We start from the raw sequence: 25,255 nt of genomic DNA on the forward strand, positions 1-25,255 counted from the left end.
TGGGTATATGATTATGATATCGAAATCAAAGCCCAATCGTCTCAATGAAAGAGCACAGGTGAGCCAGTGCCAAAAAAAAACCCCGCCAAATTCGACTAAATGTCAGGGTTTTACTCTTTTTTTTTTTTTTTGTTTCTTTTTCGACAACCGCGTATAGTTCATCAAGAGTTCTTATCATGTGGTCGTACGGTCAATAAAAAAGTATTATCTTAAAATTATACGCCCCTTGCGAGAAACAATACAAAGAAAACGTCTGGAATTGTGGAAAAAAAAATTTCCATCAAAATAATCACTCATCTATGCTTGTGATAGATTTTTTGGTAAAAAAAAAACATGCCTCAGCCACCATATTCACCAGATTTGGCTCCATGTAACTTTTCCCTATTGCCAAAACTGAAGATACTTATGAAAGGACTTAGATTTTCAACGAAAGAGGAGATAAAATCTATATCGCTGGAAGAGCTCAAGGCTATACCGAAAAGTGTTCATGAGAAGTGCTTTAAGGATTGGAAAAAGCGTTGGCACAAGTGTATGGTATCAGAGGGGTATTACTTTGAAGAGGACAACATAAACACTGATTAATGAGTAAAGACTTTCCCTAAAAATACAAATTCACCTTACTTTTTGAACACACCTAGTATGTGTTTGCATTAAAAAGTATAAATCCTTTATAAAAACATTGAAAATAAGAAAAAGATAATTCGATAAGAGTTTTTTTATTCCTCTTCTAAACATAATATACCTGTATATAAGTATAATATTATATCTACATACACTTTTGAAAATATAAATCCATGTCAATTATTAATAAAATATATTTTCTGAGCCGTTGATACAAAATAAATAATAGATTTTCCTTTTTATTTTTTATAGGATTTGCAATGAGAGAAGCGTTCGAGAAATGACAGTTTATTTGATTCATTCTCTACCACTTCTCATGTCCGCTGTGCAAATATTTGTTCAAGACAAAATGGCCGTAGTGGCACATCTGGTCGGCCTCGAGCAACTAGGCTATGAAAGGGAACTTGGTATGACGAATGATGTAAGTTTCTATTAAGGTTTTCTACAGTGCCTACAATATTAGGATAATAACTTTTTTACAGCCTAATTTCTCTGCCTTATTTTTTCCATATTTATAAATAAGTTAGATATTTACTATAGTCGGGAGTGAATTTAGGGTTATGGCTCCCCCATATTCATTCAGATCACTATTTTAAGTATTTTGAAACTACGATATTAAAAATATATTTATTTTTTGGAAGCCCGAAAAAATATGCTAATATATTCATATAAATGACTTTTAAAATAATCATGGTTGATTTTTTGTATTATTTTAATTAAGTAAAAGTTAATTAAATATTTTAAAGGCAAAAAATCATTCATTGACAATACAGGAAATAAATTTTCTAATAATTACCTCAGTGTAAATAGGTGTAAGGTTATTTCCTCAAATGCTTTTTAAAGTAGCATATAAATACAAAAAAAAAACAATCTGTTGCGTTTGTTTATTCAATACTCAAGGGCGTCCGCATATATATCTTCTTTTTTTTAAATTTTTAATAAATTATTTCACAGTATTTTTTTTTTTTTTTTTGTATTTGACAAAGTTCGGATCGGAAAACTACTTTATAACAATTTAAATACTTAGTTAGTATTTTAAATCTTCTAAACAAAGACTCATAACTCATAATCCAATATATTTCAACATATACATACCTAATTACAATATATGCAAGTAATAGGCAAGTATCAAGATAAAATTAATAGATAAATTGGTACGTGGAAATCCTAGCTCAAAGTTATATTAATATTTGATGAGAGAAGTCAACACACAGACACATTGAGGGGGAAATAAACAAATTTAGCACGCCGTTTGTATCTACTACATCTTGTTTAAATACGCCTTTGATTAACTTGTTTTCAAACCAAGTGGAAAAATCTTACCTAGGGGTCCTTTGAAATCTGAACAAATACTAATAAACAATTAGTTACAAAACAGATCCCCTCTAGCTTAGGTACAAGTCAAGAAAATGACACTTAAACGTGATAGGTGAACTCCATGACAGAAGACTACATCCATAGGGGGGGTCTGGCCTTTTGCCACCCCCTGAAATCCATTATTAGGACTAAGGGTACCTACATTAATGATTAAGAAAGATCAGACACACATTATAGTATTCATTACTTTGAAACTATATTGTTAATTAATAAATTATATCTTGTTGAATATAAAATTCAAAGTTTTCAGATTTTAATGGACCACTCAGTATTTGATTAGACATGATTCAAAAGAGTTTGTATTTTCTTTAGAAAGTAATATGCAAAAAAGACAATAGTTGCCTTGATATTTCAATATTCTTGCAGGATTAAAACAAATGTATTCACGTTAACATATTATGTACATACTTACCTCTTATTTTAACAAATGGATCACGGCTAAATAAATATATTCATTTTTACTACGATAGGACATGAGCGTACAAAAAAATAGTGTTTTATTAACTGGAAGGTGGTCTGACTGTCTGTACCTTACTATTTCAACTAGTTATTAAAAAAATGGCGTTTGCTAAAAAGAATTTTCAGAGTGCCTTCCAGGGTCTTAGCCCCAAAAGTTATTAAGACCACAATACATAATTACTTACATAAATTGGTTTATCATTTATGCTGTGTAAAAGTTGCGATTTTGTGCACGTTGAAATTATCATACAGTGAGTTGTATTATTTTCCCACAAGATGACGCCATTCTTTGTCGCTTATTTTTACAAACTAATATAAGTAAATAACGCTCCATTCGCAAAACAAAAACTATACCCTGTAGTTGATCAAAGTAAGGCCCTTTTTTTAGAAGATATTTAATTAAAACAATCGTGTAATGGAGTGGCTTAAGGAATTAAAAAATGTACTTGATTGATTTATTTATTTAACGTTGTTGGAATCAATAATTAAAGTTCTTATATTACTGAAGATATTCATTAAATGATTTTTTTAATTCAATTCTCTCTTTCATTACATTACTATTCTACTTATATTAAAAAAAAAACGACGTTAGTTGGTAATATTTTTCCTTACACAGTCTACAAATACTTGGCCGTTCTTTTCACCCATTTATTTGTAGCCAACGAATTTGTAATGAACCTATAATTTACTCACCATGTGTAATGGGAAATCAAAGAGCTTTGAATGCTTTTTAAAATCACCTTTGACCATTTATTTATCCCTATTTCTTCTTCAATTTTTTGATAAGCCTCAAACCAGATGAAGTAAGTGAAGTTATGGGGTTCTTAATTCTCTACTTCGAAATACTTTTTAGTGAATGGAAAAACGACGTATTTTTTTAAAATCCGTATCAAAATGAGACAATCATTTGTAACTCCTCTAATTTTATATCACCCGACGACACTCTACATCCTCTTTGGATCAATTTCCTATGAGCATGCTTCCAGAAGATCCATAACACTCTTGAATTTCAAACTAGAGGTTCCGTTACTTTCATACCCAATAAAACGTTCTCAAGTAACTTCGAACATGCAGCACCTACACAACTCCAAATGTTTCACTTAATTTTAAATGGTTTCGTAATATAAATATAAATATTTGTGGTAAAAGGAAGAATTAAATGTATCAAATTGGTGAGTATTCAGTGAGATAAACTAGAATTTGAAGTCAATGAGTAGCATATTGACCCATGCTAGTGGGAAGAATTTAACTCTTGGGAGTAGAGATGAGAATCTAAATTTTAAATGTTTAAATGGTCTGAAGTTTTTATGGGTGATCCTCTTATAACTTCCAATTAATTCAAACGTTATATATTTTTAGTTAAGTTAAATTTTATTCTCAACGTTCCCCAGTTCTGTCTCAAATCGATGGGACAAATGGGCAACATTAAAATGGATATTACAACTTAAGTAATATTAAATATGGTATTAAAATTATGTTAAAACTTGCATATTGATTTGAACTTTTCAAGAAAAGATCATGTCTCAATATCATTTCTACATGCTGAGTAATATACGAAAAGTAAATTTAGTATCAACTGGGTCCTTACTCCTCTACTATATAAAACATTACTCTACAGCAAAGCATTAGTCCGCTCAAAAAATGCTGAGCGCACTCTTGCTCCCGCCCACTTACTAATTTCTTGGGCACGCTCCCGCGAAATTAAAAATGAGCGACTGATGTTTGACTTCCACCACGGTTTTTAATATTGACGTCATAGTTTATGAGGTGTTGTATGTGCTGTCAAAATCTGACTTTCTTGCCCAACAGTCGGTACGATACATCAAGTTAAAAAATCTAGCAATAGTGACGTAATAGACCAAGATTTGTTGTGTGTTTTGGGAAAATCTGCCTGTCTTGCACAGGAGTCGGTATCAAATTGAAAATTCTAACATGGTCTAACCTTGTATTTCTATTAACCTTGGTATTTGAATTTGACAACTCTTTATGATTGTAATTAAATTAAATTTATTGCAAATTCAAGTGTGCTGTACGATTTGTGACAACCATACATTATTTGCAATAGCTTATAATAATCGAAAAGATTGGTTTAATTAAAATAGGTATGTCAAGAAATTTTTATTTGTCTTTTAGTGTACTTTAGGGACAAAAAGTTTTGGAATCCCTGTCTTAGGGCAATTATAATTATGAGGTCCCGTGCAATATCATCCAGTTAAGCCTGACAATTAGCTTGAGCTTGTATAAAGGTTTCTCAAGTTTTTGAACTTATGTTTGCTTGAGATTTTGAGATCTTATGTCAATTTACCACATAAAAATATACAAAAATCCCATTTCAATTCGAAAAATTCGTTTACAAAAAATAAAGATTTATTTTCCAACTATATCTCCACAAAGAAAGGAGCTGGGTGTGTCTCTGGGGGAACCGATAGCTTTGTCCAAACAGAGGTAGAAACAGAAGAAGTAATAAAACTTCTATAAATGGGGCAAACATTTTATCAATCTTCTAAACTGATGAGCGCACTCTCGCTCAAAAATTTGAGCGCCGCTAACAAATGCTTTGCTCTACAGTCTATATCCCTCTCCTGCTCCGTATATCTTTGTTGTTTGTGACATTTAAGTGGACTTTGCAGTACCTTTGAAGGATAATAACTTAACAACCAATAAATATAAAGGAAAGCTAATTAATTATATACTATAATTGAATAATACTAATGCATTTCAGAGTCATTCTTGAGAAAGATCATCCTTGCTTTTGTTCTGATGGGTCACATATAAGATACTTCATACTAATATAATTAAATTTCTACAACTCCTACCGTACTTTCAATTGCAGGTAATGAAGAACGACAATACATGGAGAGCTATGCTAATAAAAGACAATGAAGGAGATTGGGGGGTTTGTGCTGCAGCTTGGAGAGGGATGAAATCTGGAACTCCCGGAGTACCAGGTAAACTCCAAATATTTATGTGTCCATTTTATGATAAATAATGATTACATTTTTTTTAGGAACGAAAGGGAATCGCGGTAAACCTGGAACAAAGGGTAGTCCAGGATACTTTGCTCTGAAATTTGTTCCTCTACGAAGCCGTCGAATATCAAGCTATGTGAACCTTGCCAATGCCAATAAGGACTACAGTTTCTCCATCGATGCTCTCAAAGTTAATCTACGTCAAGGTACTTTTAGCATTGGTCCTTGGGAGCCGGATGTAGTCCAATATACTTGTCTTGCCTTTGTGGTTACGACTCTGTATCTTCTTGTGCAGCCTCGGCCCAAAGAATCCCAATTTGGTAGTGAAAAGAGGTGGGAAAAAGGTAAGAGAATATTAATGAAGTTTAATTGTATTTAAATCTAATTATACTTTTTATGGTTTTTTTTTTTTTTTTTTTTCAGATAAAGCCGGTGTATCATGACAACAACGAATGTCTCTTACTTTATGCTTGTGGATGGTCAGAGCACGAGTCTCTTCCCAGTAATAGTCACATACGATACAACTGCAGCGCAGGAAGCTGTGCCGGATGTTGCTCTCTAGGAGGCGATGACGGAGCTGGATGTGGGGGTTGTGGAGGCTGCGGGGGTTGCGGAGGTATACTGAACATATCTATAAGGATGGCTTTTGTAATTTTTTTGAAAATTTCAACAATCCATGGCTATTCACAAAAATCAAAATCCCCAGCTGATCAAAATGCTAATTTTTTGGGGAAAAAATCTAAAAAATTTAAAATAGTTCAAAAAAATTACATTTTTGGGGAAAAAATTTCAAAAATCAATAGCTTTGTGCAAAAATTAATTGTTTATCAAAAAATTTCAAAAATTAAATTTTTACAAAATGAGATTTCAAATATTAAACTTTTTGAAAAAAATTACATAAATCTAAAGCTATTCACAGAAAATTATTTTTTGGGAAAAAATTTGAAATTTTTTTTAATATAAATTATCAAAAATGAAACTTCAAATTTTTTGAAAAAAAATTTCTAACATCCCCAGATATTCAAACAAAAAATATATTTTTAGTTATAAAAAAAACTTGAAATATTAAACTTTCGGAAACTGTTTCCAAAATCTACAGCTGCTTACAAAAATTTTAAAAACCCATAGCGATTTTGCTATTTTGAGTAAAATATTGTCATCCTGACATAAAAGTTTTTCGAGTAGAAAGCATAAATTCCTTAATTTGGGAGGCTACAGTCCACCCCCTTAGGACGTCTCTGTTATTGTATATATAAATCTTTTGACCCTTTTAGGTTGTGGCGGATGCGGAGGATGTGGAGGATGCGGAGGATGCGGAGGATGTGGTGGATGTGGAGGCTAAGACAGGTAACAGAAGGGAAAGTGAGGGATTCCAAACGTTTGCCAAACAACAATTACTGCATTTAATATTATTATATTTTCATAATAATAGTTTTTCATTAGTGTTTAATTAATAATTAATTACTATATACTTCTGATTCAACATGCTATGAATGTCAAGTTGGTTTAGATACTATGTACAAAAACAGACTCATGTTAGTGTCATCATCCTTCTCAATACCTCCTCGGTGGAAAGAAAACAAAATATAGTTTTTATTGTTTTAAATGAAACACACGGAGGCCATTTAAAAATTGATGATATTATGGACATTGCTGCAAATATTGAAGATTGTTTAGCCCTGACGACTTACGCTTGAAGATCTAAATGGAGAAAATATGTAAATGTATACAAATGCACACACTCTTTATAAATATTTACATTACAAGACTTGAGAAGTTGAAAGATCTATGAGTATGTATCTATGTTTGTTAGTAGATGTATTTTGTGTTCACAATAAAATATTTAAGATTAAGATTAGATTTAGATCAGTTTTGGATTCCACGATCATAGATAAATCCGATTATTGTCTTTAATTCATTTGTAAAATGAAACCATTTTAATAACTAAACAATTCATGTCATATAATTTGAAGATTGCCGATATTACAAAAACAATACAACTCTGAAACCATTACTTGTGAAATTTAGTGGTTTGAGCAAATTAAACCTCTCGTATTGCTTATAAACCACCTTCAATCTGTGATACAAAAAAATTGGTTAGTTATGAAGATGGTAGCTAAATATTATTCCGAGTAATGGTCTCATGCCCAAAACGTTCGAAAAAATTTATGGGACGATCCAACCGATATTTAAATATCCTCATCCACTTTTCTGATAGTAATTTTCTTCACTGCTTCAACGCTTTCGTATGTTGTTGACGTGCTTGGGCGTCCAGAGTGAGGCTCGGCATTGGCAACTTCAAGGCCATCTTGGAAAAGTTTGTACCTCTTGTAAACATTTTTTTATTTTTTTTTACTATGAAAAGTTTCAACGTCTGACATTGTCCACATTTCAAGTGTTTTGGAGCACTTAATTTCATTTTTTTACACAAAATTTGATGCAAATTCTTATGATCCATGTTTTTTAATAGCAAAAAATTGACGAATATGCAAATTTCATAAGAAAATAAAAGAATCGAGCATATTAAATGTACGTTACCCACGAAATTTTAAAGTCATCTTACTTTTTGAACACACCTCGTTTGTGAGTCCACGGCTTCTGAAGCAAATCTATTTTTTAATTCTATAATACACTGCAAATACTAAATAGTTTCAAATTGAATGTTGTCTGTCTGAATTTGGAGATAGTTTCTAAATCCTCTCTGCCATTATTTTTAACCCATAGTACAGCTCAACAATAATCCCAAATTATATTATCTTTTTATTAAATGATGTAAATAAAATGTTACACCTCGTTACCTCCCAAAAGAAAAAAAGGCCCAAAAAGGCAAAGTTTTCTAATTTTTAAGTACTAATATTTCTAAAAAAAAATTCCTTCAAAATTAGATGTAATATCATTACTAGTAATATAAATACTAGAAATTATGGTTGATTAATCATCTATACTAGAGTAGGTTTACCCATCGTTACCGGTGACATTAAGAAATTATAATCAATTAAGAACTCTTCTGCTTAAAATAAAACAAAAAATAAATACCGTAAGATTTTAAGAATTATTCTCATGTCGATTTAAAAAGTATGAGTATACTAATATATAAGCACTATTATTTCCCGCTATCAGGAAGTAGTTGCTTAATTCTGGGTCAGACACCGAACTCGTAGTCTCACAGCTGCTTCTCTGAGCATACAAGAAACTTCCTAATATCTTAATATACACCCAGCTCTCAGATTGTACAGGTGAAGTGCAGGGCCGAAATACAGTTTAAACTCTACCGTCGCCACGTTTTAGGCACCAAGGAACCCTTTCAAAATGCTATAGTATCCCTCAGCCCAGGGGTTGTGCAGGTGAACTGCTGGACCCAAGTAAATTTAATTTGTCAGACGCCGCTTCCTTGAGCATCAAAAAACCCTCTTAATATCCCAAAATACAGCCCGACTCTTAGGTTGTACAGGTTAAGTACTCGGCCACAAAAAAGTTTAAAATCAGTTTATTCCACCACCACGAGATGTGTATATGAGATGCTGGTACCTGAGGCAGGTTAAATTCTTCCACCGCCGCTTTCCTGAGCATCAAAGAACCCTTCTAATATCCAAAATACACAGTCCAGTAGGCTGTACAGGTGAAGTGCTGGGCTAAAATAAAGTTTAAACTCTACTGTTGCCGTGTTTTTAGGCACCAAGGTACCCTTATGACATTCTATAGTACACCCCAGCTCATGAGTTATGCAGGTGATCTGCTCGGCCCGAAGCAAGTTAAAGATTGGTCGTCCCTTCCTTGAGCACCAAGGAACCCTCATAATATCCCAAAATACACCCAGGCTCTCAGGTTGTTCAGCCTGGAATACTGGGCCTCAAGGCAGTTTAAACTGCACTGCTGCTGCTTTTGTAAGGACCAAGAACCCCTTCTAATATGATAGAATACATCACATCCCATGGGGGTTGGGCTTATGGTCCCTGAGGTAGGTTAAATTATTCCACTGCCACTTCACTGGGTATCAACCAACCCTTTTAATATATAATTATACCCCGGCCCTCAAATTGTACATGTGAAGTGCTAAAAAATGTTATTGAAAGGCCACCATGGCCTTGAACACCAAAAAATGTTAGCAGAACCGTTTCTGGAACCATAAGAAGCTACGTAAAAAAAATCAGCAAAATCTGTTCATTATTTCGGCTGGGATTTAAGGAAAAACATACACACACACACAAACATTCACATTTAATATATAGATCAATAAAAAAGCAAAGTTTATCTGTTCGCCTATGGATGCCTCATGTTTGACTGTGCAATTAATATCCTAGAACTGCGCGACAACTTGATCTAAGAAATATCAATGTAGCAACGAGCGTGTGTAGCTCAAGCACAGTACGTCATATGAAGAAAGAAAAGATAAGGGAAATACATATTATTTAAGCAAAGTGTCTGTTAGTCAATGTTTAACAACTCCAAGTATTGTGGGTACTCCCGTTAGTTATTAATAAATGCCACTAGGTTATATCAACACTCAACACCCTGCTTATTTTACAAATAAGTAGACAGACTACAAAAAAATTATGCATTACGAGTATATATAATGTAAATAAATATTTTATTTTAATCTGTAAGGAGCTCAAATATCACTTTGAACTTCTGCCAAAATTTTATTTGGTTTCAAAAAATACACTTTTAAATAACTTTAGTTTCATTTAATTTCAATTAGTCAATAAAAAAAGTTATTTTATAATCCAAATTAAATAAGTACTTTATGAGCTAAAATTGAATATATCATTAGTTTTTTCTCGTATCAAATCTGGTTTTAGAGCATTTTTATTTTTTTTGAATACACAAGAAAAACTATTTTTTTTTAATTTAAATTTTTATGAATAGTTATGAATTTTTTAATATATGAAATTTAATTTTTGAATTATTTTTCCAAAAATTTAATATTTCTTATAAATAAATATAGATTTTTGACATTTTTTTCTAAAGCAATTAATATTTTATTTGCTGAAATTTTTTTCCAAAAAATGTAATTTTTTATGAATAGGATTTTTAAATTTTTTTTCAAAAATATCAAAAAAACCAAGCCTCCCCCCTAAAAAAATAATCCTGCGGACGCCCCTGTATAATATCTTGTGGGATCTTTGACGATGCACTGCAAGGCAATAAGACTCCGAATTTGGGCGGTTTTAGTGTGAGCAGAGCCTGGGCATAGATAAATGTCCAGGTCCTTTTTTATTTTATTTCCTTTCCTAAAAGGTTTTCACTTTTTAAAAATAAAATGTGGAGTCCTTTATTTTGTAATATTTATAGAATGACGTTTTTAAGGCCTTTTTTGTTAATTATAGCCATATATCATTTTATGAAGTTTTCCAAAGAAGAATTGTTTTCTATTTTCAAAATGACCTTTTGTTTGGAAAAAGTTAATTATTTAACTTAAAAATAGGGCAATTCTTTTTTCTTTTTCGAAAAAAAAAAATATATATAATAATTCAATGTGGAACCCCTTGCCAAGAGCAAAACCTGAAGCATATTTTCCCCTAAAACTAAACCTGGCTCGTATAAGTCCCGGTTGGGAACCACTGTTGTACTATTTGATAATTTATCTTATATTTTATAGAAACCTTTTTCCCTTTTCAAAAGTTGTTGGAAGGAAATACAGTTAAAAATTAGACTCTAAACTCTTGTAACGTATGCACTGTTCGGTTCTCATTATATCGGTTCTCCCAAAGTACATGCAGTAAAATAAATTTACGTTATTGTAGATTTCACCTATTTTACTTATTGAAATGATATTTTATTTCTAAAATCTTTGTGAACCCTTCATATATTATTTCCTTTTATTTGTTTTAAATTGAAATCAGTCGATCTTTCATCCTAATTGAACATAACAAAAACAGAAAACTACTTTAAGTATCCTATTATTTTATAAACACTTTGTAATGTTCTACGAACACCACCAACAGATGGAAGCAACGGACCGGAGTAAAGCCAATAAGAACACCTTTGGATTGGGGGTACAATCATACACTAAAACATATATTCTGTAAGGGATTACATTTAAAAGGATGTACATACATATGAGTATTAAAATATACAAACTCGTAAAAACACAAGGTACATTACTATCTATTTAAAACAAATCCCTACGTCATGACTTAAAAGTAAATATAAGACAATACATAACACATTTAGGAATTTATTTGAGAAACTTATAACGTTATTATTAAAGATCAGTATTCAACAGAGTCTAGAATACAGCTAGTAAATATAGTAAGATATCAGAGGGATTAATTCGATCATCTTTAACATCACCAATCAGAAAAGGATTTGAGCTACGCTCAAAATTCTTGACCGAGAGTGCACTCATTGTTTTAAATAACGAGCGAAAGCGCGCTCATCATTTTAAAAGAGCCATAAAATCGCTTGAATTTTCACTCCTTTATATAGGTTTGTATTACTTTTTAATTTTCTACATCTTAGAAGATAGCATCAAAAAATTTGAGAGATAAAGAATAATTTTAAAGATTCCAAGAAAAGATACTTAAAGTTATGTCTCCAGATAGGCTAGAATATTTTTTTCCATGTTGTATCTGTGACTCTACTGATTTCGGTTCATGAGTTTGCCTGTCATGTAACTGGCCACTTTAAGAAGACTCAGATATCAGTTCCCTCAAAGGCACCAGCTCTTTCCTGTACCGTTGCAAGATAAATATTTATTATTTGTAAACGAATTTTACCAACTGAAATACGATTTTCTCATATTTTTATTTAGTAAATTGACATAAGATCTCAAAATCTCACGCAAACATAAGTTCAAAAACTTGAGAAACTTTTATATAAGCTCAAGCTAATTATCAGGCTTAACTGGATGACATTGCACGAAACCTCGTAATTATATGTCTCCTAAGACAGTAGTTCCAAACTTTTGTAACCAAGGCACACCAAAAGACAAATAAAAATTTCTTGATAGACCTATTTTAAACAAACCAATCATTTGGATTATTATAAGGCATTGTAAATAATGTATGGTCGTCACAAATTGTTTGGTGCAATTGAACTTGCAATTTATTGAATTTAATTTCTATCATTATGAGTTGTCAAATTCAAATACACCTATATCAATATATATGAGTGAAAAAAATGAGCGCTGCTCATTTTTAATTGAGTGGGAGCGCACTCATTGCTTTAAAAGATGAGTGGGAGCGCGCTTAGGATTTCTTGAACGGACTAATGCCCTGCTATTCAGGAAACTTTCAACTATTTTTGCTTTTGGATTGAGATTAAGATCCCCGGATTGCTTTTACCTCGAGAAACATAAAGATGACCTTTAGAATCCGAAAACTTAGCTTTTGTTGTCTTTTTTGAAAAATATTTTTTAACAATTTCTACGTGATTTGGTGTTAGTTTTCGCCTTAAAAGATCTAGATAAAGAAAAAAAACAGCAACTATATTTTGTAGATTCATGTTCCCAGATTAAAAATATTTTAATTATTTCTGTATCTTTTTTTTATATCGGAGAAAATTACTTGTAAGTACAAAAGACTGACAAAATTGAGCCATTTCTATTGAAATCTGGTAATTTATTTTTTTTTACCAGTATGATATTAATCTTAGTTTGTATTAAAGAGTAGAATAGTAACTATTTTTTTAAATTAATAATATTTAATAATTATTCAAGATTGGTTACTTGAGAAAATAATTATGTATTTTAAAATAAAATTCCATAGTTTATTGATAGTATATAAAGTGTGCTACCTTCAGGCCATAAAAGCAGAAATTTCGTGTTATAAATGTCATTTTTTATATTTCTGGAGGTAAAAGTAATGAAAAATACACCCTTTCAATTCTAGACGAAAGATATGTTGACAATTGTAATTAATGTAATAAAACCAGAAAAAGTTTTCATAAAAAAACAAGCAATGAACCTTAGATTTGAATGTATATTCATATAAATAAAAAAAATTTATACTTAGCAAAAAATGTATATAAATTCTTGTTTACCAAATATTATAATAAATACATAACGACACCCTAAAAATCAATTTCACAACTAACGAATAAGTATCAGTATAATATATGTATTTACTAGCATCTATTTATTATACTGGTTGATTATAAATTTAAAAGGACAAACGAGGAAGAGCATGAATTTAAATGTTATCAGATGCCTCTACCACGGCTTCACTGTACGCTTGATCCCAATAGTGTTCAACACCAGACTTTTTGAAATATTCCCGTGCAAAGATCTCAGATGGACAAACCTTGAACTTCATTTCTGGAAAGTGTCTCTCCTTGATTTCACCCTAAAATAAATATATAAACAAAATAGTTTATGATTAATCTTAAATGTACTTGCCTCCCAGACGAGAACACAATTGTTTACACACTCTACGCCATCTTTATCCTTATACGTTTCTTCATCCCATTTTATTCGGTTTAACATGAGCTGTCTATACTTTTTCTGTTGCTTTGGACCACCTTCCACGACAACAACGTTAACATCTTCATATAGAACTATAGTGCCTGTCATGTACAACTGCTTTGCATTTGTTTCGACTTTGAATTTCTTGGATTGATTCCCAAGACTTTTGATTCTAAATTAAAAAAAAAAAAAAATTAACAGATAAATACTGGACCTGGATTTTGTTCATGACCTCCTACCTATACACTGCCACAGATACACCCCCTGAAGTATCTTCTTTCAGCTTTCGAATCATTTTTTCTTTTCTCTGTTCAGGAGTTAACTTTCTATCCTCATTCATTTGCGTATGTGTGGCTAATCTTTTAGCCATTTGCTCCCTTACATGGGCTTCAACCTTAGTTGGATCTTGAACTGCCTCATTTCCTAATACTCGCATTAAATTTGAGAGCTTCACTTTTGCCTGATCCGGTTCAATGAGTCCCAATCGGATTTTATCTAGCTTTTCCTTCCATGCTTCTCGGCGATTCTGCCTACGCAATTTTTTTACGTTCTTTCTTTGTCAAGAAAACAGCAACTTGAGGTACTTTAGATGATTCTAAGGGCTGAAGTTGAATGGGATGTTCAATGAGATTTGTGATGGCTTCATCTCGGAGTTCACAGTTTTGGTAGATATTTTCCTTCATAATAAGTTGATCCCACCATTCAACATCAGGAACTCGATCCTTTCCGTCCCCTTTTGGAACTAATTTTGCAAGTTGTGCTGCTGATGTAATACCAGTTTTACGAGCTGTTGTTGAAATACCCGCCTGTAAACGTTCCAACTGAGCTTTCATACGCATGCGATTTCCTTCAATTTGAAATTTACCAGGTTCATGAAAACTAAACACTTTTTTATTTCGAGTAACAGTTTTTTTCGATAATCTAGGATCGAAAAATTTGATGGAGGGATCTTGGTTAGCTTCAATCTTTTGCTGCCCACCAGATCCATCCTTGGAGTCCTTCATTTCGTCCCTTTTTTTTAACTCTTAAATTTGCTTTTAATGTAGGTGTGTGCTGCATCATTTGAATTTCTTGACCCGAAGTATCGACCATTCTTCCTTTATCGTTCAGAATTAAGCCTTGAGGTTTAATGGCCTCCTTCATTTTCTCCATTTTACTGGCAATCTAGGGAAGAGAATAAGAAAAAGATGCTTTAGAACGTTATTACTAAGACAAGGAAGGTACCTGAGCTTGAAGTGCAGCAATAGTCTTGGCCTTTTGGTCAATAAAGGGGGCTGGAGGTATAGCAGCTACACCGGGAGGAGGAATCTTGGATCCATTACTACCAGAGTTCATTTCTTGCTTCCGTTTTTTGAGCTCCATCATGGTATTGGACATCATTGAGCGGATTTGTTCAGGAGTCATGAGTGAGGGTTTTTTCGTGCTGGGCTCTTCCTTGTTCTCCACATCCTTCTCCTCCTCCAAGGACAATCCAGACTCCGGTTCCAACAAGGCTCTTTTCCGGCTCCAGAAATAGAATGAAATGCATAATCTTATTAGAAATGACTGATGGCAACTACTAGTGCTTACCACTTACCAGGCCGTCAACTCTCGGGAAATGCAAAAGTCATCCACAACATCCCAAATCCGTGATGCCAATTTCTCGGCTTTTTTGTAGTCCAACAAAGTGGCCAGCTTAATAATGATTCGATCCGGACCTCCGCCCTAAAAGATAGAAAAAAAAATGACTTTTGGATGCGTGTGAAGCAGCCCATCCTCGTACCTGCATGATGGCTGCCAGAGAGGCTGACAGCAGATCCGGCTCACTGAAACCCAAGTACTTCTTTATCACATTACGGATCTCGGGCTCAAGATCTTTGATATGCTCTCCGTTCAATATTGAGGACATACTTGATCAATTCCTAAGGATCAATACGATTTCATATAACACCCGATCCGGGTCCGAACTGTAAACAATCACGTAACACGGGTCTAACACCGTGTAGTTATTAGTTCCTATTTGTTATTTCTCTGACTCCTGTTGACAAGAATAGAGTAAAAGGTCGGGGCAAACATCTCAAGAATAACAATTTCAACTGGTGACGTCATGGGATACAAGCTTGTAGTGCTACATGGAGTTTGACAAAAATTTAAAGTGTACACAATGTTCTTCAAATACAAGGTTTGTCAACAAGAGATTTGAAGTGAAAATACAGCAGATTTATTAAGTCACTTTCTTTCTCTTTTTTTTTGATGATGTCATTGGGTGGAAATAGAATATAGACTTGGAGATAAATGTTTAATTAGGCGAAGAAAAGTGTGTGTGTCGTAGCTATCTGCTCAAGTCCGATAAACACGTCATACCACCGATTCACCACCGATTCTTCCATAAGGAAGACACAGATTGAGGCTTGTTGAAGGGAAGATGATTTTAATGTTCAGGAAGCTAGAATTTGTGGAAATCATCTCGAGGCTTATTTTAAGCGATACCTTCAAAATGAACTCTTCGGATTTCCCACTCGAAATTTATTTAAAACCGGTTCAATTCCATCTCTGTCTTACGAAAAGAATATACAAGCCCCCCCAAAAAAAAAAAAAAAAAAAAAAAGATAGAGAAAACAGAGCCGTCAAGTGAAGGAGGCAGAATTAAATTTAGTCGCTGTTCGATTCTACAATTCTTCCAAAAGCACTGCCTGAGACTGATCACCATCTTATGCTCCAACTTGACCAGATAAAGGAAAAACCTCTTACCCAAATCAAAATTTGTATCGGAAATTCAATACCTTAGAAACAAACTTCTGGTGGTAGAGAAGGAAATTTCAAATCTTTGAAAAAACAATAGGTATCTACAGACCATGAAGCATGAGTTGATTATCGTGAATAAATATATTCGTGGGAACCTTAGTCCATCCTTAATAAACGTATCAAATCATCTAAGACTATCATTCGTGGCTATACAAAAGATCAGATTGTAACTGCACTTGTCTTAAGATATATGAGTTTCAAATTTTTTTTGAATATCTTAGAAAAAATTATGTTCTTGCCCTTCCAAGTCGTCAAACACAGGAAAAGTGGCTTGAAAAGTTTGACTGCTATTTTGGGTTCCAATATAACGGTGTTAAGGCCTTGAAAAATATATTACAGATTTCTGAATTTAACGAAAAATTTGCAATCTTGGCCTTTGATGAAATGGATTTAAAAAGAAGATATGAGATGGATCTTGTAAAAAAATTATAAATGGACAATGCAAGGTAACGGGTTTCCTATGCAGCCTAGCTACTGCGAATGCGATTTCTTTTACATCAAACCAAAGAAAAGAAGAAGGTGCGAAGCTTAAGGATTCTTACATTTGACACATGGTTTGATGTTATGAATTCTCGTCGTATATTTGATAAGAAGAAAATGTCATGTGGTTTGGGTGTACATTGCGAAGAGCAGCCTGATGTATTAGAGGATGGAAGTTTTGATCACCACTATGAAAATTAGGAAGAAATCGAGAGATGGTTATTTAAAGGCTTATCTTCCATGGCAAAAAGGGATTTTATTGTCTACTAAATATTTAAAATCTTTATACAATGACTTGGTTGAAAATGGTCCATTGACTTGCATCCTGACAACCAGACTTAAACAAGATTTTGTCGAAAATTTCTTCAGTGGGTATTTTGGGACTGATTTTTCTTTTTGAATTTGACTATTAATCTCGATATGATTATCCGAATATTCTATTTTAGAATTCGTGGTATATCTGGTGATAATTCTCATCCAGGGCCGGTAGAAGTCAAATCCAGAATAAAAATATTACTAGTGGGGAAAAATGCTCAATTCTACGTCCTAGATCCATCTGTACAGATGGAAGAAAATTATGAAAGTAGACCTTGTTTTACAGCTCAAATATCCCAAAATGTTAAAATTATTCCGGAGTCCGATAGTGAAGATATTAATGAATTGAACCCTCCAATCGACTCGTAGGAAATTTCGAATGATTTTGAACTTGTAAAAAATTGTCAAGAGTCAAAATTACTTGAAATTTGCGAGAATGTCAAGTGGGACTTCAATTTTCAAGGGCTTAGTTATGTGGCTGGATACATTGCAAGAAAAATGTATGAAAAATACCCAACTCTCGGTACTATTTCTTCCCATGTTCCTCATGAATCATCACTTTCTCCCTGGATAATGCATTTATCTAAAGTTGGGCTAATAGTCCCAGAAGAAAATTTCCTTAAATATTGTGTCCTATTTACTGAAGACTTTTGCCAGTTTCATAATGATCTAGATCGCAGCAATCCAAATGTCATCCGTCGATTTGGGGATTTTTTAATTGAAAAATATGAACTTATATTCCCAGAGGATGTTCTCAGGTTTTTTTTTAAAGTACAGACATTTATCAGAGTCAAAGCCTTAAATTATAATCTAAGGGTAAATGGAGCTAAGTCCAAACTTAGATAGATGAAACAAATTCGGCAATAGGGTACACACCATTTTTTTTTAAATTAATTTTCTAATATGTTCGTATACATTTTTTAGTATTCGAATAAATTATAAAAATATCTTAAATCATGTTTCAGTGGTTTTTCTACTAATATGCTTGAAAAGAAAAAAAATATTACGTTCCAAATTATAAACTATAATGCTTACACATTTTACTGGTTTGTTAAAAATAAATGATATGACATAATTTTGATATTTTTCCACCCAATGACGTCATAGACAACTATACTACTTTTTCCGAGGGAAATAAAAATTGTTGCTGCCAAGCCTTGTATTTAAAGAACATTGAGTGTACATGTCGAGTCCTAATGTTATTATAATAACAATGAATGTTAGTCACCACAACAATTTTTTTTTCTCTGAAAGTCACCGACCAATATAAAAACTGGATACTCAATATAGCCCAAGAAAAGGAGTCATCCGTCAGCTGATATTTATGTTTTATCTACGAAATAAAAAAATTGAAGTTGTAGTATTCATGCTTTAGTCAAGAGCTGAAAGAAGAATCGCTCTTTTTTCCTTTCTATTCAATAGGTTGTGCATCCAGTATTTATACAGGTCGGTGCTGAAAATGCACAAGCATACTAGATGACGTCACTGGGATCCCGAATATATGAACATAACTATGGAGAATAATTTAAAAACTTAAATATATCGTTAAGAAATAAGGAATCATTTGAAGAAAAAAAATAATGTACTAATTTTTTACTTTTTAATTCTTATGAATAATGTTTACTCAAACAAATGCACCCAATGACGTCAGTAAAAAGAGAGAGAGACTTCATAAATCTACTTAATTAATCATGCAATAATGATGTTGCACATCTCTCTAAGTATCTTGGTTCTGATAATATTTACATAAACATTGTTAAGTCCTAAGGCTAAAGCATTAATAAATGCTTTAGTCAGTCCTAGCTTGCACCGGTCTGGGAATATATGGAGGGGGACTATACTTTACTTTATAGTACATAAGTAAGATCTAAGTCAATAAAAATAGCATTGCATCCTGATCCATTGCGATTCTTATTGTTGAATTAAATTACGGAATCTTCAGAATACTTTCCAGTGATGTGAATCCCGTGTATTTTTTAGCGGAAATATGAGTTTTGTTGTCCTTAGTAATTGTCATTATGATTTAATTCCTGAGTTTTTAACTTCTTTTTTAACAATTATATTCAATAAAGTTAATTTTGCCGATGTTCTTGTTAATTTCCTTCTCCCGCTCCCGATTAATTACCTACGGCGAAAATTTTCACGTCAAAATTAGCGGTCATGGATTTTTACACCACTGAAATTTGTTTTGAATCTGGAAAGTAATATCAGTCACATAGCGTATATATTTTAATAAATGACTATGATGAAGACTTGAATTTCAAACAACATTTTATTCTATATAGATATTTCATAAGGTAAAAGGATTAACTAATAAACGTAATCAGTAACTTATACTGAAAAATGAAGATATAAATGGTTAAACATGTTGAATATTCAATAATAAATTAAGCAGTTGAAGTTATGTTACTTAGTAGTAAATATAGGTAGTATGGAATAAAATACTATTGAGGATTTTAATATTATGAAATATGTATTATATGTAATTCGTTGTAAAAATTGTGAATAATTAATATAATAATGATAGTCTAGTAGTACTTCAAAGATAAATTGCAATTGGTATAATTGACTTATTTGGCTAAGCACCAACTGATTTTGGGCCTTTTGTCTGTTTCTTTTTGCAGAAAAGTTTGCCTCACACAATAAAGGTAAGAACGCGATATTATTTAGTCGTGCCCTTGTAAATATATAAATGGTAAAATTTTCTTGTTATATTATCGTTATATCGTTTATTGTAAATGTATTTTACTCTTTCTGAATCTCATTTCAATAACCTACAAGTTTTTATGACAAAGAATTATATTTGAATTTATTCTTCATTACAAACATAGATTTCTTATTGGAAAAAACATGAAACTGAAGTAGTTATACATAGCATTGATATTAATTACTCGGATCTTATTTTCCTCATGGCAATTGGTGAACATAAAGACACCAATCATTTTTGATATTAAAGAAATTATCTGCAAGTAACTTCTGTTAAACTTGATTATTTTATTGAGAACTCGCATGATTTAATCGAGGAACTGGCATTGTAGCTTTTTGGTTCACGATTGATTAAACCTCTTGGGTTTGTTAGATTGAAGTCCCTTGACTACAAACGAGGATGAAATAAACATTTAAAGAAATGGATACAAAGGCAGTGACTGATTTATCTAAATCGATTGTATGTAGTGTAATAGATCGGAACTATGGGGGGAAATTAAAAATAAATCTTGTGAATAAAAATTATTATTTATATAAGTATTATATAGGTAAAGTTACATGATATCGTATTTTTGGTGTGGCCATGGATGCTACCGAAGAGGACGATCTTGCCCATTGTTCAACTTTGAATGTGTCACACACTGATATTTTATATATATTGGGAAGAAATAGATACGAAGGTCTCCCGGATATGTTGATATTCAATTCTGCCGTGTCAGTTGCTCTACTTGCTATTTTACTTCTAATTCCAACAAGAGTTGATGAATATAGTTCTCCTGAAGATTACACTAAGTATGTTTTTGATTGTGGAGTACGGATAAATAAGTTTGTAAGATTTGTGCTGTCAAGAGACTGGATGTATATGAAGGAAGAGGTTTTTCTGCAGCTGTATGATCAAGAAAGCTATCATTTACTTCGTTTTCAACGATATTTGATTATTTCACTTGTTCTAATGTCAAGCATTAATCTCTGTATCATTATGCCAATAAATATTAAAAAGGGCGATAATCAATTCCCCGATTCATTCAGTGCATCTACATTGGGTAATTTGAGTCATCGTTCTCCCTATGTATGGGCACACATAATAGTTGGAAATTTGCACACGCTCATTATAATGGTGGTAATGAGGCAATTTGTTAGTAAATTTGATAAAATACGATTCAGCCCGGAAGATAATGTAGAAAAACTCATTTTATTGAAAGGTTTGCCATCTTTGATGAATAAAGAATCTGCGGTGATAGATTGGTTTGCTCAAAAATATCCTTGGACAAGGATCCGGAATGTTTCCTTCGTCTATAAAATCAAATTGATTGAAAAATTGAAAACTGAATTACGAAGAGTTGAAAAAGTTCTTAGCGTTTGTACGAAGGAAGATAAAACTTTTAGAAGAACAAAACTTTTGGGTTGTTTCTATGGAAGTGGTAGAAAGAATGCCAAATCTTTCTATGAGTCAATGCGATGTCAAATCCTGGAAGATATAAATGAAGAAAAACGAAAAAGAATAATTGAAGGTCCGTTACATTGGGCTTTTGTGGAATTTGAAAGTAATGCTCACGCCAAATTCATTATGGAGTGTGAAAAGTATTATCAAATTAAAGAGACCACTTTTGAAATTCTTCCAGCACCAAGTGAAGATAGTATGTAATAATTATGCATATTTTTTTAACTAATATGTTTTAGCCACATTTTTCAATATAGATATCGAGTGGGGAAATTTTACAACTAATTTTGGAGCACTTATGAGAGATGTATTTGTTAATTTAGGCCTTTTCCTTACGTTTATTTTCTTTACGACACCTCAAATTATTATGGGGAGTCTTGATGATATATTAACTATGATTTATTTCGATAAAAATGTCAAAGTCCCATCCTTGATTAAGTCATACATTCCAATTATATTAACGTCCATTATTGGAAAAGCATCTATATTTTTCGTTATGTTAAGTACCCGACTTTTAGGCATTACCACTCAAACCAAAATAAATCAAAAGATTTTGACAAGAGGCTCTGCATACTTTTTGTTTATCGTTTTAATACTTCCAGCGTTTGGATCACTATCAATAGAAAGTCTTGTTCAATTATACTGGAATTTATTTATTGAAGGGTCCATTGGAAATAATAAAAATAAGTCTCGATGGGAGTGTATATTTTTACCAAACTCTGGAGTATTTTTCAGTAAGATGTCTTTTAATTTATGTCTAACAAATTTAATATCTATACATAACTTTATTTTTATTTTTAAGTTGACTATCTCATCACGAGTGCATTTTTTGGAAATGTGTTTCAATTACGTAAAGTCAAGTGTCTCATGAAGTTCATTTTAGATACAATCATTTCATCCTCATGGTTGGAAGTAAGAGTGAGGAATGAGGAGGGAATGGGAAAAGTCTGGTTTGGCCAAGAATATGCTTACTTTATTGTTCAGTTTTTTATTGGGGCAGCCCTTGGAGTATCTTGTCCTTGGGTTACAGTTTTTGCATTACTATTTATGATTATTCGACATTTGGTTGATACTGATCACTTTCAAGGTAGTTATGAATCCACCAAGTTAGGTGTCGATTTTTACGTACTCATTGTTTCTATCGCAATTGGAGGAACCCTGTTTCAACAATTTTTCACTTCTCTTTTTCTGAGTATTAAATCTTATGGAGAAGATCACTTTTTGAAGGCAGAGATGTTTAGTGCTCTTCTATCAATATTTTTTACCTTTGTAACATCTTGTGAGCTCTCTAATAGGTGGAAGAAAATCATCCCGATTATAAATATGAAAAGGATTAGACAATACATCTAGTTTTATAAATTTAATTGAGTGAGAATATTAACTATTAGATAAGTGCTATTGTAATTTAGAATTTTTATTTGAAAACTGTTTTATTAAATAATTATAGTTCATTAACACGGGGGAGGTGATAATTTTATTTATCTCAACTTTTCCTCTCCAAAAAAAAAAAAAAAAAAGGAAAGGAAAAAAAGACCAGTAATTATAGTTAGCCAATTATCCTTAATTGTGGGATTATTTCATTGAGAAGCTATTTCCCAATCCCTTTTTTTTGGTTCACTTTTCAAAATTTTAGTATAAATTTTAAAGTAAAATCGACCCGATATTTGGATACATTTTGAGCAGTTTTTATCATATTCATATTCTTTTTCTCCTCTATAATACACAAATAATTCAATCATCATGCAAATTTTTATTTCATTACTTTTGCTGTAGGTATTTTAATCAAATTCAAAGGTCTTCAATAATAAAATTAGTATATAATTTCAAAAATGAATATTTTAAAGACAAATTGATAACAAAATTTTGAAAATTGACCAAGAGTGAAAGGAAAAAACATATGTCTCAAAATTTTGAAGCAACAGTATCTTCTGAAAAATTCCCTTACGTTAATAAAACGTGTCCCAGCCATTCTATTGATTTAAAACTTTATTATTTTTATTTTCGAGGTAAACTTAAAGTACATCCTAAAAATCATCAAATTCTGAGACATGATCGAGTGGCAGATCCAATTGCCCTCTTGACATGGAATACTCCTATTTTTCATTTAGTAGTAGGTAACTGTTAGAGTTGTAAATCGTTAGATTTTTAGTTTGTAAAAAAAGCTCCCGAAAAATAAGATTGTAACCTTGACACTTTGAAGAATGTTTTAGAGGAGAGAAGATTAGCTGTCATATGACGTTTCATTAGATTAGTCGTAAGGAGTTATGACAGAAAGGGAATATTCACAAATCCCACTCCGTATCTTGCAAGGACACCGTCGTCGATCCCCAATTCTACTCTGAGTCCATCAAGGACTAACATTTATAGCCTCCACCTAGGGTTACTAACCCTCTGAAAAATAACTTCTTTATTTTTCATAGAGTTAGGAGCCCTAGGGGGAGGCTATAAAGGCCAAACAGAATAAATTATGAAATAGCCATGATGACAGGATGTATCAAGTGAGACAAGCGAATCGATAGCTCACAACAAAATACATAGGGTATTTTTGTGTTTTTGAGGTAACGCCTTATATAAGAAGTAAATTGAGGGTACACCCATAAAATGATAGATGTGAAAGGAAACTAATGATGAAAATCTGGTGTGTTTTTTCGCTGGCCCGTTTTTTTGGAATTGGTAATCTGAAGAATTAATTTTCTTTTCCTTAACAGTTGCCATATTATTTAATTGCTGAGTAGTGAAAAAATGAATTCAATATTATTTCAAACCTGATAGAACATTTGTATGTGCACATAAAAGACGGAGAGTAAGCCTGAGGATTTATTGGGGAGTTATAATTGGATGTACTCGTTGGAGTGAGAGTAGAATTGGGGATCGATATTGGAATAATTTTCGCCAATGTCCATGTTTATTTATTTCTCCCCCCACCTCCTCCTCATCACAGTTGATTGTAACTGATCTCCTCAATAACATTCCTCAAATTGTCAGGGTTACCATGTTTATTTTCGGTTTATTTTTTTCTAACATCCCTACTCTACACTGTATTTTTATCATTGATGATAGTATAGCAGTGAACTCTGAAATGAATATGGAACTCACTTTTCAGAGAGATATGACAATGTATTATATATTTTTAATTTAACTAAATTTTTATAATGGAACACATTTATTTTGTATTTACAATGTATACTATTACATAATATGTATCCAAGCCAATTTCTGTAATTAAGTAGAACAAATCAATTTCCTATTAAAGTAGCATGGTTTCAAACATCGTCATGCAGTAATAACTACATGCTCAACACATTTTTCAATCACATTGCATCGAAATTCTTCAAAACCTACAGTGGCGTCCGCAGGGGGCGGGCTGGAGAGGCTGTAGGCCTCCCTCGCTCCCCGAAAATTAAGGAATTTTTGCTTTTTAGTATAATTTTTTTTCGTCGTTCGGTCAAATTATACAGCAGAGCAAAAAAATATTTTTTTGTGAATAACTATGGATTTTTGAAGTTTTTTTTGTTAGTAGCTATGAGTTTTTGAGATTTTTTTCGAAAAAATTTAATATTTAAAGACTCATTTTTGAAATTTTTTCCAGAAAATTCAATATTTGAAGACTAAATTTTGAAATTTTTTACTTTTCAAATTTTTTTATATAAAGTTTTAACTTTTTAAATTTATTTTTTTTTAAATTTAACTTCGAACTTT

At 32.2% G+C, this 25,255-nt stretch overlaps 3 protein-coding genes across 7 annotated transcripts in view; 2 read left to right on the forward strand and 1 right to left on the reverse strand.

The window, feature by feature from the left end:
* Window positions 1–7,279, forward strand: part of LOC121120243 (uncharacterized) — a 32,180-nt gene extending 24,901 nt beyond the window's left edge. The window contains exons 4-9 of one of the 3 annotated variants that reach the window (XM_071889750.1): window positions 874–1,042; window positions 5,291–5,405; window positions 5,465–5,770; window positions 5,850–6,042; window positions 6,701–6,773; window positions 6,928–7,279. In XM_071889750.1, the coding sequence (XP_071745851.1) occupies window positions 874–1,042; window positions 5,291–5,405; window positions 5,465–5,770; window positions 5,850–5,869 (610 nt within the window). In that variant the 3' untranslated portion in view covers window positions 5,870–6,042; window positions 6,701–6,773; window positions 6,928–7,279. Of the gene's footprint in view, window positions 1–873; window positions 1,043–5,290; window positions 5,406–5,464; window positions 6,043–6,700 lie in introns of those variants that run through there. The other 2 variants (XM_040715091.2, XM_071889749.1) reach the window with 2 other exon arrangements.
* Window positions 7,280–13,328: 6,049 nt separating this feature from the next.
* Window positions 13,329–15,864, reverse strand: Prp3 (pre-mRNA processing factor 3). Its single transcript, XM_040714558.2, is given in 8 exon segments — window positions 13,329–13,711; window positions 13,765–14,002; window positions 14,070–14,374; window positions 14,376–14,849; window positions 14,851–14,994; window positions 15,055–15,334; window positions 15,407–15,534; window positions 15,593–15,864. Coding segments are annotated over 8 exon segments (1,848 nt in total). The 5' UTR covers window positions 15,719–15,864; the 3' UTR covers window positions 13,329–13,558.
* Window positions 15,865–19,013: 3,149 nt separating this feature from the next.
* On the forward strand, window positions 19,014–23,011 carry LOC121120845 (CSC1-like protein 1). Of its 3 annotated transcripts, none has more exons than XM_071889751.1 (4): window positions 19,014–21,254; window positions 21,318–21,752; window positions 21,814–22,290; window positions 22,359–23,011. In XM_071889751.1, the coding sequence occupies exons 1-4, from the start codon at window positions 20,699–20,701 to the stop codon at window positions 22,904–22,906; spliced, it is 2,016 nt and encodes a 671-aa protein (XP_071745852.1). In that variant the 5' UTR covers window positions 19,014–20,698; the 3' UTR covers window positions 22,907–23,011. The 3 variants fall into 3 exon arrangements, with proteins under 3 accessions (XP_071745852.1, XP_040571675.1, XP_040571676.1); XM_040715742.2 differs by having other exon boundaries at window positions 21,116–21,250; XM_040715741.2 differs by having other exon boundaries at window positions 19,016–21,752.
* Window positions 23,012–25,255: the final 2,244 nt, after the last annotated feature.

The sequence above is a fragment of the Lepeophtheirus salmonis genome, chromosome 6, assembly GCF_016086655.4.
Source record: "Lepeophtheirus salmonis chromosome 6, UVic_Lsal_1.4, whole genome shotgun sequence".
Lineage (NCBI taxonomy): Eukaryota > Metazoa > Arthropoda > Copepoda > Siphonostomatoida > Caligidae > Lepeophtheirus > Lepeophtheirus salmonis.